General features: G+C 40.5%; 1 protein-coding gene across 1 annotated transcript in view; it reads right to left on the bottom strand.

Moving 5' to 3' along the window:
* Window positions 1–2,192, bottom strand: part of ACTN2 (actinin alpha 2) — a 68,886-nt gene extending 66,694 nt beyond the window's left edge. Inside the window, exon 1 of the mRNA XM_069010332.1 lies at window positions 1,767–2,192. Coding sequence (XP_068866433.1) covers window positions 1,767–1,901 — 135 coding nt within the window. The 5' untranslated portion in view covers window positions 1,902–2,192. The remainder of the gene's footprint in view (window positions 1–1,766) is intronic.
* Window positions 2,193–18,717: the final 16,525 nt, after the last annotated feature.

Here is an 18,717-nt window from a genome sequence, read left to right as displayed (position 1 = left end):
AACATAAAATTTTCAACGCAGTATAATTGCTCCCTGCTTTCCTGTAAAAGTCAAGAGACTTACTGTAAACATAAGAATGTCTACCTATTCCAAATTCTCCTTACTTTTTAACATTTATCTGCATTGAAGGAAAACTGCATTAGAGTGCATTACTATCTAGTAACCTGTCCATGTTATTTTGAAAACAGGCTTCTCTGAAATACTGGACAATTGAATCCTAGTTAGATGTAACAACCTCTTACAGAGGAGCAGTTTCAAATTACTGAAGTGCTTTAACACTGTCATTCTTGTTATAAAACATAAAAGTATAGTTCACCATCTGAAGAGTGCCAAATGAAAACAAATGGCAGCGTTGATGAGTACAACTTAATTATTGGTCAGGAGTTGCAGCAGCTGCTAGATCAAGAAAAGTGAACTTCAACTTAGAACAGAACTTCTTCCCCTATCCTCACACAGGAGGATCTGAATAGGTATGAATGTAAGAAAATGAACAAAACCAGCTAAAAATCACAGAATGAGGGAGGCTATAAGATCAATCTGAGAGGAAAATATTGGTTCTACAAATTTTAATGGAAAAGCAAACCCACTGGCCCCAAAAATTCTAACAGCTCTTACGTTTATAATTATACTTTTATAGTACAGCTTTTATAGAAGCTGTAACAGTGGGACAGACTCTGTCGTAAGATCTAAATTTGCACCTTCTACTTAAGTTGCTCACAAATGCAAAATGCATATTCAACCTCATTGTCCAGAGCACTGTCTCTCTCTCCCTCTCTTTTTTTTCATTCTTGTAACCAGCCGATAACCTTTTAATCCCAGATCTGTCAGCTGTGACTTCAACATCACCTTTTAAATTAGGAAGCAATAAATCCTTTGCATTATTTCATCTTTCCTTTCCGTATGCTACTTAAAATTTAATGTTATGAAATTAGATATTGCAAATATTACTAAAGTACCAAAGCATTGACATGACTGCTGTTGAGATCATAATTTCTGCCTATGTTCAGAAAAAGAACATGGACAGTACTTGGTAGCACAATAGTTTTCTTACACCTACAAGGCAAGAAGGATTTCTTCTAAAACTGTATCCAGAGGAGTTTACAGACCTGTTTTTTTTTTTTTTCCAGACAGTGAACTGGCATACAGGAACATAATAATGACATACAGTTTTCCAAATATAGCGTGGAAATATTTCTAGGCAATATTTTCCTTGTCAGGTCATTCAGTCAGAATGGAGATAAATTCTAGAAAGAGCTGACTTGCAAGATTACAATTTCAAAAGTAATTTTTCAGTCTGCTCTCAGAAATACTGTAACCTTTTCTGCACACTAATTTTGAACCATCTCGTTCATCTCTGTTTATAATTGCAATTTACTCTTTTTGAAAATCAATAAGGTGCGTACATAAATTCAGAGTCTGCTTTCTGAAAGGAAGACCCAGGAACTGAAGTTGAAAGTTACTGAAATACTTATACATAAATTTAGAAGTACTGACAGAATATTTGCAGTGCAATATAAAAATAAACTCCCGACTCATAAATCATTTTCATCTGACATAGGTTTCACTTAAGAACCAAAAAAGTGAATGCTTTATCCTCAAAATATGGCAACGCTACTATACATTATATACATGGTTTATACAATGTAAAATATATTTTATTAGAACCCTTTGCTGTACAATCCCGACAATTCCAGACACAGCATGGCAATAAGATAGGGCATCATTCCACACAGAAGCACACAGACAGATACACATTATTTCCAGACCTTCCTTTGCTGTTTCTCCCATGCTGGGTCCAGGAGCAGGTCCCTGTCCCATTCTTCTTCTTGGGTCATGTACTCATCTTCTTCATAGTTGTAGGTGTACTGCATGTTTGTTTCTATCTGATTCATGCTATTCATGCTACCCGGGGATCAGCTTCAGCTGCTGCAGCTTCTACTACGATTTAAGTTTAGTTTACTTGCTGAGGGGTAGCAGCGTCTTTTTCCTTTCTTTTTTTTTTTTTTTTTCTTTTTCCAAGGTGACAGGGAATGAATATTGACGAATCTCTTTGAGAGCAGAGGCTGAAACTGCCAGGTAGGTGCTGACCTGTGGTGACCCTCCTTCCCTGTATCCCCTGTGCCTCTGCCCCTCGCTGCTGCTGCTGCTGCTGCTGCCGGTCCCTGTGGCTGACCCTGCGGAGGAGCCCGGGGCGGCTCTGTGCCGCGGGTTATTATCCCCGCCGGGCCGTCACGTGGCTCGGGCGGCGGCCCCGGCCCCGCCGCGGGCACCCGGGCGGGCAGGGCTGCCGAGGACAGCGAGGAGCGGCGGCTGCTCCCCTCAGCGCTCCGGCCCAAAACGACTGACCGTCGTGCCTGCCTGTCTGCTCTTCCAATCTGATACACACCCGTCCTTTTGTTTTGGTTTTTTCTCTCTTACTGACATGTAATCCCACTCCCCAAGACCCGCCTGCGATCTGCTAACGCAGTTCGACATTGCTTATCGTTAGTCTGAAGCCCGTGTCCCGCCCTGAGTCACTTGGCGTTTTCAGGACTGAACGAGCCAGCGCAGACAAGGACACCCAAGAGATGAAACGTTTTCCAGTGAAAATAGGTCTGGAGTTAACCACACAGCATGGAAGCACAATTAAAAGGCAACACGTATCTTTTTGTCCAGGAAACACACTCAGTAAATCCAAAAGCAGGCACCAAGAAGCACATACAAAGCTCTGTGGAACCCAGTAACTTTACACGTGTGACAGGAACCATTTGCCGGTGCTTTCCACAGGGCAAAATCTCAAAGGGTAGCGCTGAGATCAAGGATCCTGGCAAGCATGTCCGGTATCTCCCGTGCCGTATCATTTCAGTTACTTTGGCAACAATGTTTCTTCTGGGAACTGGCAAGTTTACCACGTTCTTCATGTAGCTTGTCATTAATGCCTGCACCTATCATCAGCCAAGGTCATCTTCTCTAGCGGTGTTCACACTGGATACAATTCGAACCTCACTTAGAAAAAGAAAATGCTAACCAAAGCTGTGCTTTCCGAAGCCCTAAGATACAAAACCAGGTGTAAGGGAAAACTATGGTCAGTAAAGGCTCAGTAGGTCTCTAAACCATTGGGAATGAATAACCAGAATAATTTACACCTAGACAGCATATGCCCTCCATTTCATATTGCTAACTAAAGCTCTGCTTTCTTCCAAGTCACCTTCTATCCCATAACTCCAAGCAATATAGAAGAACATGCACACATGCACAGAAAATACCTACTCCTCAGTTCAAAAAAACTTCGTAAATGCAGCACTAAGGTTGCAAATTGGAATTCAGAAGAGGATTGCAACAACTCATGCAATAAAAGCCAGCTGAACTTCTGAAAGACTGATGTGCATATTGTGAGATAAACAGTCTAAAAATGAAATTCCAAATCTAAGCAGCCAGACAGAACCACATGCTTTTCCCCTGCTCAGCGCAAATATTCTCAAGGTTGCTACACTTCCACCTATGTAACAAAGTAAATGCTATGCTTAGACTTTTTTGCTCAAACACAGGTGAGCATTCTCTTAGGATCCTCTGAGACAATATCAAATAGCAATTACAAAACAACATAACTCATGTACATATACATTATATGTATGCTGGTGTAATTTGTGTAGTTTATTTTTATAGCCTGGTAGTCACCTTTGGTTTGCAATACACGTCTACCTGCAATCACATAAATGATAATTCAAGCCTTTGAAGTCAGTAAAACCTTTTCTTCTTTTTTGCTATATAAAGCACAGGAAAAGTATCTTAAGGAAATGCAGGAAGAAGTCAGAGGAGTCCCAGAAGTACACACATAAATTGTAATGCTGTGACCCAGAGCTGTCCCCCATGCAAAGAGCTCTCCTGCACTGATGAAACCTGGGACCTTCCATGCACTCCCTCATTAAAGGTGAGCCACTGCAACCAGCTTTGTGCCTTTCCTTGGCACTGCCTTGTCTGGGGATCTACATGGATGAAAATGGTTCTGCACCAGTCCCCACTGTGCACTACAGGTGAACCTTAAAGGTACTGATGGCTTCATACAGGGAGGTATTAGCTACAACCCATATTTTATGTGTTGGTCCTCACCCTCTAACATGGGCCAGGGTGCCTATGTCATGAAATAAAAACTGAGGTGCTTTGGCAAAGAATTTATTTGACAAAGAATATCCAATCACACTGTGGATTAGGACTGGAATCAGACCCAGGCCTAGATTTCTAGAAGTCAAAGGACATTCTACCCAAATTTTCCAGAATTCTGAAAGAAGGCTATTAAGTTTTTCTCATAAAATAACTGAATATTCTCAAAACATAGCTAGCCACTGCAGCAAAGGTACTGTTCATTTTCCCATGTTTACTTGGTACACAGGTAAACAGTACCTGATAACAAAGCAAATAAAACCAAAATGTCTTCATTGTTCCAAGGAACCAACAGCCAGAACCATAGCATCTCTCAGCTAGTCTGAGAGATTAAAAAAATCAAGTATTTCAAGACCCACTTTGGCTATATTAGCCAGGTTAGGCTGTATTAGTCCATTTTGGATCAAAAAATATTTCAGAATAAAAATCTTTTTCATTCTGAAAATGTCAAAATAGGAGGCTTCAACATTGTCAGAATGCATTTGGAGAACATTGGGGATTTTACCCATGAAACAGGAAGCTAAATGGAATAGCCTCACTTAAAAAAAAAAAAATCCAGCCTATCTTGATGGAATCTGACCTGCTTTAGGTTCTCTAACTAACTGCTTACTGCCTCTTAATCAGACAGAATGAGTAGGCAGCAGAGATATTTATAGATGGAGCTTTAGAAGGAGTATCTGGTATTTTGTTTACTACTTTAATTTAATTTTATAAACTAACTGTGTGGATGGTAATGAGAAGCATATGAATGGAGGTCCATAGTGGAAAGAGCCAAACTTGAAGTGGAAAGAGAGCTGCCTCTTTCAGCTCAACAAGAGAATAGGAAAGCTGTGCCCAGCACAGCAGTATGAATAAGTTTGCTTCACTAAGGATCTTCTCACATCAGAGGTAGGTTAGGACTATCCCAAATAAAGCTGTCAAACAGCCATGAACTATGTGTGCCTAAGGAGAAAGAAAATAAAACCAAAGCAGAAATTAGCAACCTGAGCAGGAAAGAAAGGACAAAAGCCTCAAATAGAGAAAGAAACACAATGAACCATATGAATAGGGAATTTTAAGTTGACACGGCAAGACACCTGAGAGCCAGCAAGTATATTTAAGGCAGAAATGACACAGGTTATTTACAATGTGACAAGACGAAAGAATACTCATGACTGCCAAACAGATTAGAAGAAGTAAGGTGGAGGGGGAGATCAGAAATGGAGATGGCAGAGCTGAATTATCAATTACTTTTGTCTTTTATTTGGCAATAGGTGTGCAGTTGTAGTTCATGCTTACATATACACTAGTAAGGGCCAATCCAGGAGAATGATGCCTTGAACCCAGGAGAACACTGTGGCAACCAGGCATCACTTCCCATGCATGAGGAGCACCAAAAAGGCCAGACCTTTCCTAGCAAGAGAAGGTGGTTTGTGAGTTCACACAAGTGAATACCACCCAAGTGAACGCCTTCTGGTATGCTTTCCATGAAGTTCCTTGAGAATCAAAGGGCTTTTCTGGCTAAAGGACATCAATCTTCATCATTCTTCTTAATGAAATTACAAGTTTTTCACAGAGTTTATATTTAACATTCATTTACTTGTTAAAAGCCATCATATCATTCTTTCAAGAATTCTCTCCTTTGCATTTTTACTGTTTCTCAGACTTTCAATCCTTCAACATGTTTCTTATGCTTCCCTCTCACAAAATTGTAGAATAAACTGACAACTTTTATTAAAACTTAAAAAATGCTGAACACTGCAAACAATGTTTCACCAGATCATTCTTCTATTTGAACTTAATGAGATCTAGAATAAGAAATGAGCCAGGTTTCTCTACTTAAATAATAGCCTGTGAAACAATCAACTGACATGGAAATGGTCACCATTAGTTTTCAGCTGTAACCCTCCTGTGTAGGAACACAATAGTTTGTATCTGCCAAAACTGTCTCAGAAAGGCCACAGGAAGATAAAGAACCTTATGAGAACTCAATCACTCATTAAGTCTTTAAGTAATCATCTTGTCATAGTCACAGCCTGTTTCTTTGTGAAAAAGAACAGTAGGATGCTTTCTCAAGAAAGAAGTCAATGAAAGGTAAAAAAAAATAAATTCAAGGTGACTATTTTTTTGTGTAAACTGTTAACAGAATCTTAAAAGAGGGATGAAAAAGCCCTTTTCTTTTCAAAGCACGCCGTAACTGTCACTGTACATAAAATATACTTTTGCTTGTAGCAAATATCCACTAGTTTAAAGCTTAACCAACAAAAATCTGAATTATTTAAGAAAATGATAATTTAGATTGGGCCAAAATGTTGGATTCTGTTAAAAATTTATGCATTAATTTCCCTAACAAAGCTAAGCAGAAAGTTAAGGTGTGTTATAAAATGTATTCATCATTTATTAGAGGTGTTTTGGAGTTTGGTTTTTTTGCAATACAATAAATATAACCTGCCTTCTTCAATGTAAGAAACAGAATATAATGTAAGTTCACTAAAAGAAGAAAACCAAGGAACTAAATTCATTATGTAAAGGTAGCATGAATAAACTTTAAACTCACTTCCTATTTCTGAAATTAACACATACATAAGGAAAAAAGAAAGAGAGCAGAGAACAGGGCCATACATCCGGGAACCAAAACCGTGATTTTGTCTGAGCTAAGGAAAAGCACTGTGGGCACTGAGCATATTTAGCCCTCCCACATTTAGCACCAAGAGGCACAAACTTTGACTCTGAAAAATCTCCATACTACTTATACATGGTGATATTATCTATGCAGTAGATAAATCCTTTTCTAAAAGTACATTATTTCAAGTGACAGGTTTGGAAACAAAAATTAAGAAAGAACAGAAAAAGTTCACTTGCTGGCTTCATAGTAACAACTGTCATTGTCAGAAGATCCCAAAGTGTTTCATCAGCTATATATAGAGACGACTTACTCTGTCCCTGGAATTCAGCCATGGATGAAGTGTAGCAAGAAACATTTATGGGACCAACAAATACTACCAAAGCATAGCTTGGGCTTCAGGGGTATGGAGAAAATGCTGACTGCACTGACATCACTGGATTTTGCCAACCCTTTGTGCGGAAGGAAAATCACGGGGCTGAGACGTGGTGTGATGATGCCAGCTTAAGATGCCCTTATGTGACCTTGAGCAAGTCAAGTCAGATAAAATTTTCCCAAAAATCTGAGTGTTAGCTCATCAGACTACTCTCACTGAGAGAAACAAGCTTATCATGCCGCACTCTGCCATCTCTGAAACAGTGTCAGCAATGCTTCCTTTGGTCCTTAATGTCCACCTAGAAAAGAATTCTCAGGAGCAGAGGCTTTGTCTGTTTAAAAGCCCCAAGGAATTGACACCAAAATGATAATTACGGTGTGCTTTACCTATCATACACCCTTCACCTCCATGCTCGCCGCTCCAGACTGTGTGGCCTGCACCCAAACATACCCTAGCATTATTCTAGGATGTCAGGCTTGCTCAGGCATTTAGGGTCCCTTACACCCTGGAGGCAGTGTTCCTACTGTTTGTAGGGCCCTGCTTAGAGCTCTGCATCCTGCACAGCAGGTGGTCCTGGTTCTCAGCGAGGGTTCAGGGCAGGTACCAGTAGGAATCAATCAACATCTGGTCTCTGCCACAAAGTCACTCGGCAGTACTGTGATACGTACTAACAATCACAAACTGCAACGTGAGTGCTGAAAGATGTAACATAGCCAGGCAAAGCCTCTGGCGATGGCACTGCCAGGCAGCACCGCACAAAACCATACCTTTCATGAATGAGAAGAGCCCTCAAACTTCACATACTGACACATTTGTATTCATAAGGAACCATGATACCTGAAGCCCCTTATCCGTTGAGCTAGCCTCTTGAGGATGTCTTTTTGGTTTAATGGTTCTTGTCAGGGTAGGTGCAACTCACAAAGACAGATCATGAACTAAATAATATCAGAAGCTTTGATAGATGCTTTGCACAATTTAGAAGTGGGCAAAGGAAAAACTGGGAAAAGTATATTGTAACATATACCACACTGCAGTCAGTCTGCTGGCACACTGAAGTTGTGGAGCAACATAGAGTCAGCTACAACGCAATACACACAGTAACAGGTGGGGAAACTACAAATAGGGCTGGCGTAAGAGCGGAAAAAATGGTGAGACAGATCCAGGATTTTAAAAATGGTTCAGTGACGAGAATGCAAGGGGCAGGACTAGGGGTATAGCATGTCCTATTACAAACCTTTTGAAGAAACCTTCTCACATAGTGTGTTCCCAGAACCGTTTGTGTTCCTATTTTATGTTGGCTTAGCCTTACCACACAGAGATACTAAGCAAGGAAGAAACTGTGTGACTAGGGCAATGTGAAAGCTGCAACTGATGATACAATTTGTACATCATTAATAGAATCAGTTAAAAAAATCCCTTTGTAGGCCAGCCTGTGACCCTTAATGATTTACCTGAGACTATCATCTAAAATGGCACCACATCATTCAGCAATAGTTTGGGTCACAATGAGAGAGGAGAGCATGTGAGAGATAAGGAATGCAAAGACAATATGCCTCTACTTATCTAGAAACAAACACCGTCAACTAAGTCAGAGTTTCCAGACAACAGTTATCTGAGGGGCACAGGTTTTAAATCACTGAGGTATGAGGTAGAGATTATGGGCACAGGATATCAGACACTGCTGTGTTCTAAACTCAGCATTTGTACAGATTGACTGACTGACCTTTGACAAGTTGCAGTCTCAATGCCCTCATTTCTCTTTCCAGATACACAAGTGTAATATCACTGACATCAATGATACTCAAGTTACACACTCAAGAAGGCAACGTGATTGAACAAATTGCCAGTTTGTAAAAACGAATACTATCTACTTATTATTCATTCCACAGGAGAGATACAAAGATCAATAAAAGCAGTAAATTCATCCCTATACACAGCAGCGTTAGGCAGAACCTGAATTACTGCCAAACAGGGATAACATGTTCTTTATGTATAGCACAAATTTCCCTTTTCAGGAGCTGTTGTCTTTGCATGCTGTCCAACAAAGCTTTACTCTGACACTCAGCTGCATAAAGAACTGGCACTGAGAAAATGAGCAATGTTCCTGCCGTGCCTGATGTGAAAACAGCAAGGCCTGAATTTTCCAATTCCAATTCTAAAGGCAATTGTTTCCTCCCAGCTATGATCCCTCTCACCAACTTCAGACATATTCTTTTGTCAGGAGAAACGAGTATCAGTTTTGCACACTTTCCAGTATCAGACTGGTTGCTCTTGAGATCTACCAGCAATAACCCACTCATGGTGAAGGCTCTTGTCTGTTCTCAATCCCTCTGAATGTGGAGAAGTCCTTTGTTTCTTAACTGGCTCACCTCTCTCCCTGCCTAATTTCAGTTAAGCATAAGCAAAGGAGGACAGGAAAGCATTTAAATGTTTCTTCACTTTGAAACTAGTCAGTCTATAGGATAAATGCAGTGGACCTGTGCTAAAGGGCAATCTAGATTTCTGTTGTGTCCTATAGCTAAATTTGGAATAGCTGTAATCTTCCAGAATTTCACAACTGAACCAAATTCAACATGTGTGGGGTTTTTTCCTAAGCCAGAAGCTGCTCTAGGTAATTTTCCAGTTCATATAAACAGTTACTGGAGGTGGAGTCAGCAACAAAGGTGAAATTACCCCTATAGCCTGTAAGGTTCCACATATATTTCTACAAACTCCCACATTAATTTTTCAGTAGATACAATCTGAACACATCTTCCCTGATGAAAATATTCTGCAGAAAGCTCATTGTGCAGTTCCTATTAATGGACTCAAATATATTTTAGATTTCTCTAGGGGAATTAATTTTGTCATGAATGTGCTTCTAGAACAGCATGACACTTTTTCATTTGTTCCCCACAGATCAGTAATCCCTCTTGGACCACTTTCATACGTAACCTCGGCACAGAGATGATCTATGGAAGATCAGGCTGTTCAGGCCCTAAATTTGTAGGGCCTGATTTTTTACTGTGAACGTACCAGTGGTGGGAGTCGGGAGAGTCACTGCACTTCCAATCACAGAAGAGAATGTTTAAAGCAATGCATGACAGACATACCAAGAAAATAGAGGATTCTGCTGGGCCTAAAGGTTCAAACCATCAGGCTTACTCAGTGGGGAAAAGTGCAGTATGTAACTGTACTTAAGGGAAAAGACAAATTCCACACTAACAGCATTCATTATCCTAAAACTATCCAGTGTGTGGGGAAATTGAAGTATATGCAATTTGGAGCATGTGCCTCAGTTTTCTTTCTATAGACCAGGAATAATACTAATACTGTGAAGTACAAGGAAGTGTGTGGAAATCAAATACTGGATCAATTTTGAATACTTGAAGACAAGTACAAATAACGTGATGACCAGAGCGGAAAACCATAAATTATGTATTTGGGAACATGCTTCAACTGAGTGCAACAGACATTCACCGAATAAAGAAGAGGAATCACAAAGCTGTTGAGCACTGCTTATGCAGCACACAGAACAAAGCACAATTTCTGGGAAGAAAGGTTTGTGACTATGCAAATAAAGTCTGCATTCTGACACATACAAAACAGCTTGGAAAACTCTGGCATAGTCCACTATGAATTAAATTGTGATCTTGATTTTTTTTAAGATAACTGCCCTACAACTAATTATAAATAAATGATAAATTTAGTAATTATAAATAGGTTCTGAATTGGAAGACAATTCACACACAGTGTTAAGAAAAGCACTAAAGGCTTTCAATGCAACCCAGCAGTTGCATAACCCCTACAGCTTCTGCTCAAGAAATAACATCATGTTTTGCATCTCAGATCTGTCTGTTGCAGTTCACACACACGAGTCATTAAACATGTTACAGTGACACAGACTAGACACATTTTTTGGATTGAATTAGTCCTAAATTGTTCAAAGTGTTTTGTTGCCCCCCTGCAAATTAAAACGAGGCACATACATCACCACACTGTTAAGAATCAGCAGGTAATACAAACCAAAGGGATCACACCATAAGTAAAGTGAGAAAGGTTCTGAAGTGTAACCTCTCCCCTGCAGTACTTGAGAGTATGACAGCAGGAAGTGTTTTGCCACCAGGCTTATTTAAAAGAAATGGTATCAGCATACTGATGCCAGAAGCACCTGATTCTTAGTGCTTCACTCTCCCCTTCCCTACATGTTCAAGTCCAGGCTGCCTTCCTAGCCCTATACTAGGTGCCTGTCAAGCCTTTCTGTCAAGCACAGAAATAGTACCCTTGTCTCTGTGTATCCAAGGAATTGCCTCTGATGTGACAGGGTCTCTAAGTCTCTCTCAAGTAGCTTCTCTGCAGAGAACTCCCTTAAGTCCCCAGTATGGACAGTGCAGGCAGAGTGTCAGAGAGTAAGAAACACAGTGGAGAAACCACTGACATACACTTGTCAGTAAGAGCTGTTAGCAGTTATCTAGAACATTTCCAGTTGTCAAGACTACTTTATGCAAGGCTGCAAGGCACAGAGACAGCAGGGCCACTATTTTAAGTCTGAAAACATGATGCTTCTAGTAATCAGCAAATCTGGAGATGTAGGCTTACTAGTAAAACCCAGATGCATACCCTCATCTAACACACTATTTCTTCTAATAACAGGGGTATTTTTCCCCCAGGAATCCCCACAATACATAAGAGCATGAACAGTTTCCAGTTCACAATCAAAACAAACACAAAAGCCAAACATTTTTTAAAATGGCACTGAAGTACAGAGAAGATTGGGGGATTTATGTGACTGCAGATACTCTGTGTGACTCACTATCATGAAAACGCACTTTCTGAACTCTTTAATACTTTTAAAATATAACAGTATTAATATCTCTCATATATGTATGCACATATCTATATACACACATTAAAAAATGTCCAGTTTTTCGCAGTGTTTACAGTGCCACTGTGCTAGGCATTACATGAACACATAACTCATTCCTACACAAAAAAATATGCAAAATAATTAAACTTTAGAAAGCGTATAAACAAAATACGTAACTGAATATAACTGAGCAGCAAAACTGGCAGATAAATACTCTCCTCTCTGCTACAGAATGTGGATCATACCTGTTTTCAGGGATTATCATATAAAGTTTTGAGCTTATTGTAGTTCAAAACATGTATTCACCAGCTATAGAAAAGGACCATGGACTGGCAGTGACTGGGACAAATTAAGAAATGTAAGCAGCACGGGCTTCAGTGGCCAGCCAGGGAAAAAGGCTGAAATTTGTATTTAGTGCATTCAGATAGGAACGACACCATTTCTTCTTCAGGGAAAGACCTGTGATTCAGCCTAACTTTTTTTTTAAAAAAGACCCAGAAAGTGGCTGGCTGACAAGCAAATAGAGGTTTGAGCAGCTGCAGGTCAGGAACAGGTGAGTGAGATCTGCTGCTGTTCCAACACCTGCCAATTGCTTGATTAACAGGCAATTGAAGGAGGTGATAGCAAGACTCTACATGCAGTAAGAAAAGCGTGTTAAGCATGTTCCCTGTTGATCACTTCTTCCTCCTTCCCATCCTTCAGTTTATTGTCTCTTTTACTGTTTACAGCCCTGCTATGAGCAATGAGACATGTCTAGTACACAACATTTTCCTTATTGTTTATTACATCCAAGTCCCCAATGGCCACATTGCTACACTCCAATGCATTAAACAATGTGACACACAACTACCCCACAGTAGATCTATGACACCTACTCTCTCAGTAGATTGTCTGGCACAGGTACCTTTTCATAATAATAAACAGTTAATTTATAGATGCAATATTGTATTCCCCAGCCTAAGAAATAGCAAAGCATGACAAAGGACTATACATTCACAGCAATCATGAGAGACATTTTCCTACTTTTCATTGCAACTGTTATGCAGTCTCTATAATCCAACTTTCTAGCTGACTTTTTACACAAACAAAAAAGTCACAATCCATCAAGCAGCTCAGCACTGAAAGGACAGCTTTTTTTTTCCGTTGTTTACCACCTCCATTTGTCTTCCTTCCTCTCCCTGATGCTCCTAGGATAAACTAGACCTACCTCAAATGGATACAAATGGATTTACAAAGATGACTATTGCCTACCTTTTTCAAGACAATGCTCTCTCTGCGCGTGTCTAGCTGAAGCTAGTTGGCTTATTTTGGGTTTATTTCTCCTTATGTAGAATATATATTTAAAAGCTTCCTTTACAGCAATTTTGATTCAAAAGCCTTTAGTCTCTTACCATATCAGAAAGCCTTTAGTACAGTGAAATCCCCAAAACATCTTTCCACCACCACATCTAGAGGGTTTCTATTCATTATTAGATCTGGAATGCTACTAAACATGAGAATTTATGGCTGGGGGAAGCTACAAAAGATTTTCAAGGACATCCAGGAAAACATGACACTGCCTGCCAGAGTGGTCAGTTAGTCAATGATGTACTGGATGCACTGCCTAGCAGGGAAGCTTCTTCCAGACCTTCTGTTCAATTCAAGTATTTTTCTCCCTTCAGACCTAATCCAGCAGTGAGAAGTGCAATTCTCTGTAACTTCAACAACCACTGAGTGGTGATGGTGTACAAAAAACTCAACACGACCCAGCAATGTGTCCTCACAGCCCAGACAGCCAACCATGTCCTGGGCTGCATCCAAAGCAGCATGGCCAGCAGGGCAAAGAAGGGGATTCTGCCCCTCGACTCTGCACTTGTGAGACCCCCACCTGGAATGTAGCCTCCAGCTCTGGTGTTCCCAACATAAGAAGGACGTGGAACTGCTGGAGCAAGTCCAGAGGAGACCACGAAGCTGATAACAGGATGGGAGCACCTCTCCTATGAACACAGGCTGTTCAGCCTGGAGAAGGTTGTGTGAAGACCTAACAGCAACCTTTCAGTATCTGAAGGAGGATACAGGGAATCTGGAGAGGGACTCTTTATCAAGAACTGTAGTGAGAGAACATAGGGAATGGCTTCAAACTGAAAGAAGGTAGGTTTATATTGGATGTTGGGAAGAAATTCTTTAATGTGAGGGTGGTGAGGCACTGGAACAGGTTCCCCAGGGAAGTGGTGGATGTCTCAACCTTGACAGTGTTCAAGGTGAGGGTGGAGGGGGCTCTGAGTAACCTGGCCTAGTGAAAGGTGTCCCTGCCCATGGTGGGGAGGTTGGAACTAAATGATCTATAAGGTCCCTTCCAACTCAAACCATTCTGTGATTCTATGAATTATGCTTGATTGTGCCTGCCTCCAGTTACATCAGCCATGCACTCATACAGCTTCATTGACCTCATCAGAATTACTCCTGAGTTTCACTGATGCAAGCATAAAAAGATCAAGCCCTTATGGGAGAAAGAGCAGACAGGAAAAACAAATCTTACCTCCCTCATTTTAGATAGGTGCATTACTATACAACAAAACAGCTCCCATCTCCTTGCTTCTAGCAAAAGCTTAGCCAAGGAAATAGGAGCCTCAAGGCCTTATCAATGTGTACCCTGCAGAAAGGTACTGCCTCATCATTTCACAATGCCCACTGGTGAACAGTGACAGCTGCAGCATCACAGGGTACAGAAAGAACTGAAAAGAGAGAAAAATAGATTAATGCAGCCTAAAGAACACAATAAAGCACTGATCTTCTTGATAACTACAGTAACTATAAATTCAGAGACCACAGGTGTATTCTTATAAATTACAATCTTCTAATAGGGAGCAGATATGTACATGAATTAAGAACAAAAGACATGGATTAGCTCAGAGTAGCAGATTAAACTGCACAGCCTCCCAAACTATAAAACTTCAGCATGCCTCCTAAAACCAACAGCAAAACACAATATATATTCCTTGACAATGAGATTACTTTGGGTGAACAAGATGTTTAAGCCACTGCTCTGAAACACAGATTGATTTACAGTTTAGTTAGCAGCCACATACCCACATTAAACACACGAATCTGTTAACACCTACTTTTGCTTAAAACATTAAAGAACATCATGCACTCTAAGAAAGTGACAATCTCCTTTGCATATCCTAGAAAGGTTTTACTATTACTTCATCATGCTGCAATCAGATTATATTTTAGATGCCAGGCACTGTCACATTCCCAATTAGAAATGGTATGGGGAAATGTCAGGGAACACACCAAGATAATTAGCAAGTGATGGAGAAGCACAGGTAAGGTGGCTTTCTTCTGTCTCCTTCAGAACTGATTATCATGGTGGTTCACTAGATTACAGAAGGAAAAAAGAAGCATCATACTAGTAAATAAATTAATAACAATTTGAGAATGCTTAAGAGGATTTAATACAAACACTGTAACTTGGTATGTAAGCAGTAAATTGCATAGGTAGTACTCAATTCCTTCACATTCATTCTGATGTATTACAATCAAATGCTACTGAACACTCCTTTTTTTTTTTTTTTTTTTTTTTCTTCTATCAGAAGGGATTCCCTTTTCCTCTCTAAATGAAATTCCTCCCCATCTCTTGCTTACAAATGAAACCAAACCAGAAAGATGCATTCCAGGAACTCACAGGAGTTTGATCAGACAGAACAAGATCTGGTCTGCATAAAACCTCTGAAATGCACACAGTATGATGAGGGCTCCTCAGCACCACTTCATTCTATAAATCTTTTCCTGCTGTGTTGCATCACTTACCAAGGCAGATGAAGCTCTGCTTAACACACAGCTGGTGAGGTGAGTTGGAAGAAAAGGAACATAAACACTAGACCTCTAGCTATATAAAGATATCCATTGTATTTGTTCCAGCAGTACCACAAACTCACCCAAATACAAAGACCATTAAAAGTTTAATGTGTGTTGCCTTTCTCAACCAAACCATTTCAAACACACCAATGCTTACAAGTGAATAACCTACAGAAAATGCTTGAAACAGATCACCTTTTTCCCAATTAAAAATTAGCACGTGACAATTTATATTCTAAGACTCTAAGAATTTTAACAGACAATATATTCGTTCAAGTGCAGTTTCATAGTAGCCATCAGCAGAGGTGATCTCAGCTGCAGTGTGGCTATGAGAATTTCACCTACACAGACCATCTGTGTGAAGAGAAAATAAAGGGACTCCTTGAAACAGGTTTGGATTTCAGTTCCAAAAAGCACCTCTTTGGACTCCAACATGGACCAAATTTCCACGAGGCTCAAGTTCAACACTGGATAATTACAAAGCCAACTAAGCATATTTCCTAATAGACTTTCTGAGCTTATACTTTTCCACAAAATATTTCTTTATAATCAAATCAAGAACAAATATTTTTCCCTCTGCATAAGGTGTCTCTTCCACCAATTAACTTCCAAAGGGACCCAGCTTTACTTTGGAACCAAACAAGGATGGAATATAAAGCACAAAGGTATAAAACCTTTGTTTTGCAGCTCTCCATGGGAAAGAATAGAGTGGGATAGGAGTACTGGAAAACCTGAACACATTTCAGCATTTACAGCTTCCAGTTTATCTTTCTGGCTAGAGTATTTAAATAATGAACCACCCTGCAAAAAAAAAGCAAGCAAACAAACAAACATGACTGATTTTCTTGTTTTAGAACCAACTTTCTGCCCCTTGCATATTTTCTAGATATTTTAATGTTTGGTATTTTTAGGCATGGAAACATGCATACTTCTGCAGGTTTTAAATTATGCTAGCAGTAAGGTCACATGAAAGTTTCATGGAAGAAAAGGATGCACAGAAGTCACAGGGAATGTGAAAAAGTGCAATAAAACTGGCCTTTTGGTTTGCACCACCCCCAGCCAGTTCCCTTGCTAGATGATCAGTATCTCAAGTGTTAGAACAATCAGAAAAATAATATCAATTCCTGTTAAATCAGTTATATCCTCCAAACATTTTAACACTGTTATAACTGCAGTGGTAGCAACTCTTACCAGCTCAGCAACTGCTGTCATTACATCCAGATCATACCATGTCAGAGGGAACGTGATACAGAGTTAACACACACACTAACAAGTCACTGGTAAGTATCATCAGGCACAGAGTCGGATATCCAGCTGCATTTCTTCCCTCTGCTCCCACTCCTACAATGGTTTAACCTAACACAAGCAAAATAAATCAGAGAAATAACAAAATGTCAAAATCAGTGGACACTCCCAGTGGATAAAATTAAGCATTTAAATAATTATCTGCAGTACCAAACTTCTATCAGCATTTTGTATTTCTACTGCATGTTAAATGATTGCCAAATACAGCAGCTTTACAAACAAATCTGTTACTTCTGTCATAGTTATGAAGCTATGCATATATTGCATCTATTGTTGAGAACAACAATATATGGAAATAGTTTTACAGAACTGGTGCTGGAATTGTTATCTTTGGTATCATTTTGTCCATCTGCTGACATCAGTTGGAATACATTTTATTTCTGATTTTTTGCCAGGCTTCTCCTGGTTTGCCACAAGCCATGTTCCCTTTCTGGTTTTGTGCACCCTCTTCCAGGTGCAGAACCCTGCAATGTTGAATGCAAACTGATGGGAGATACCATGGGTTTTAACATTAGAAATTTCTTTTTAATCTGAGGGTGAGCAAATCTCGGATGAGAGGCTCAGTGAAGCCATGGAATTTCCACTCTTGGAGATATTCCAAACACAACCAGGCAAAACTGTGAGCAAATTGCTCTAAGCTGGCCCTGCTCTGGGGCTGGATCAGATGGCTTTTAGAGGACTCTTCCAGTCTAGATCATTCTGTGGTTCTGCAGCTGGGATCTAGCCCACACACATTACCGCAGCTTTCAATACATTCGCTCATGGGAATCCTGCATTTTCCCTAACATCACTCACTCCAGATATGGAAAAAACCTAAGGTGGAAAACTCTAGTTGTTCCATCTCTGAAGAGATGTTTTGTGGATCCCCACTCCCAGCCTGGGCTGTTGCCTTGCTGAGCTCAGCACAAAGCCAGCAGCAGCCTCGCCACAGACACCTCACTGAGGCTTGTCCATCTCTCCACTGCTGCTGCCTTCACACTCTGGCTGGTGCCTGGACTGGTTGCTGCCTCAGTGCAGGCAGGCTGGCCCCTGCCCCACACCTGCATGATGCCTCCACAGGGACACTGCCCTCCGAAGCATCTGCCTGGATGGATGAAACAATCCACAATGGCCACAATAGCTGCTTCCCTCATGGAGACCAGCTACATGCCAGCATGGCCATTCCTGGACGTGGCACATACTTAGCTGAATCATAGAATCATTTGGGCTGGAAAAGACCTCTAAGATCATTGTGTCCAACCACTAACCCAGCACTGCCAAGTCCACCACTAAACCACGTCCCTAAATGACACATATCTAAAAGTACATGTCTTCTAACTACCTGCAGGGATGGTGACTCCTTTACTTCCCTAGGCCTAACCATCCTTACAGTGAAACAATTTTTCTTACTATCCTATCTAAACTAGCACAACTTGAGGCCATTTCCTTTTGTCCTGTCCCTTGCTGCCCGGAGAAAGGGCCAACTCCCACCTGCCTACAATCTCCTTCCAGGCAATTGTAAAGAGTGAGAAGGTCCCCCTGAGCCTCCTTTTCCCCAGGCTAAACACCTCCAGCTCTCTCAGCTGCTCCTCACAGGACTTGTGCTCCAGACCCTTCACCAGCTTTGCT

This window comes from Aphelocoma coerulescens, chromosome 3 (genome assembly GCF_041296385.1).
Source record: "Aphelocoma coerulescens isolate FSJ_1873_10779 chromosome 3, UR_Acoe_1.0, whole genome shotgun sequence".
Taxonomy (NCBI): domain Eukaryota; kingdom Metazoa; phylum Chordata; class Aves; order Passeriformes; family Corvidae; genus Aphelocoma; species Aphelocoma coerulescens.
Note: the sequence above shows the minus strand (reverse complement) of the source record. Positions and strands in the feature narration are given on the sequence as shown.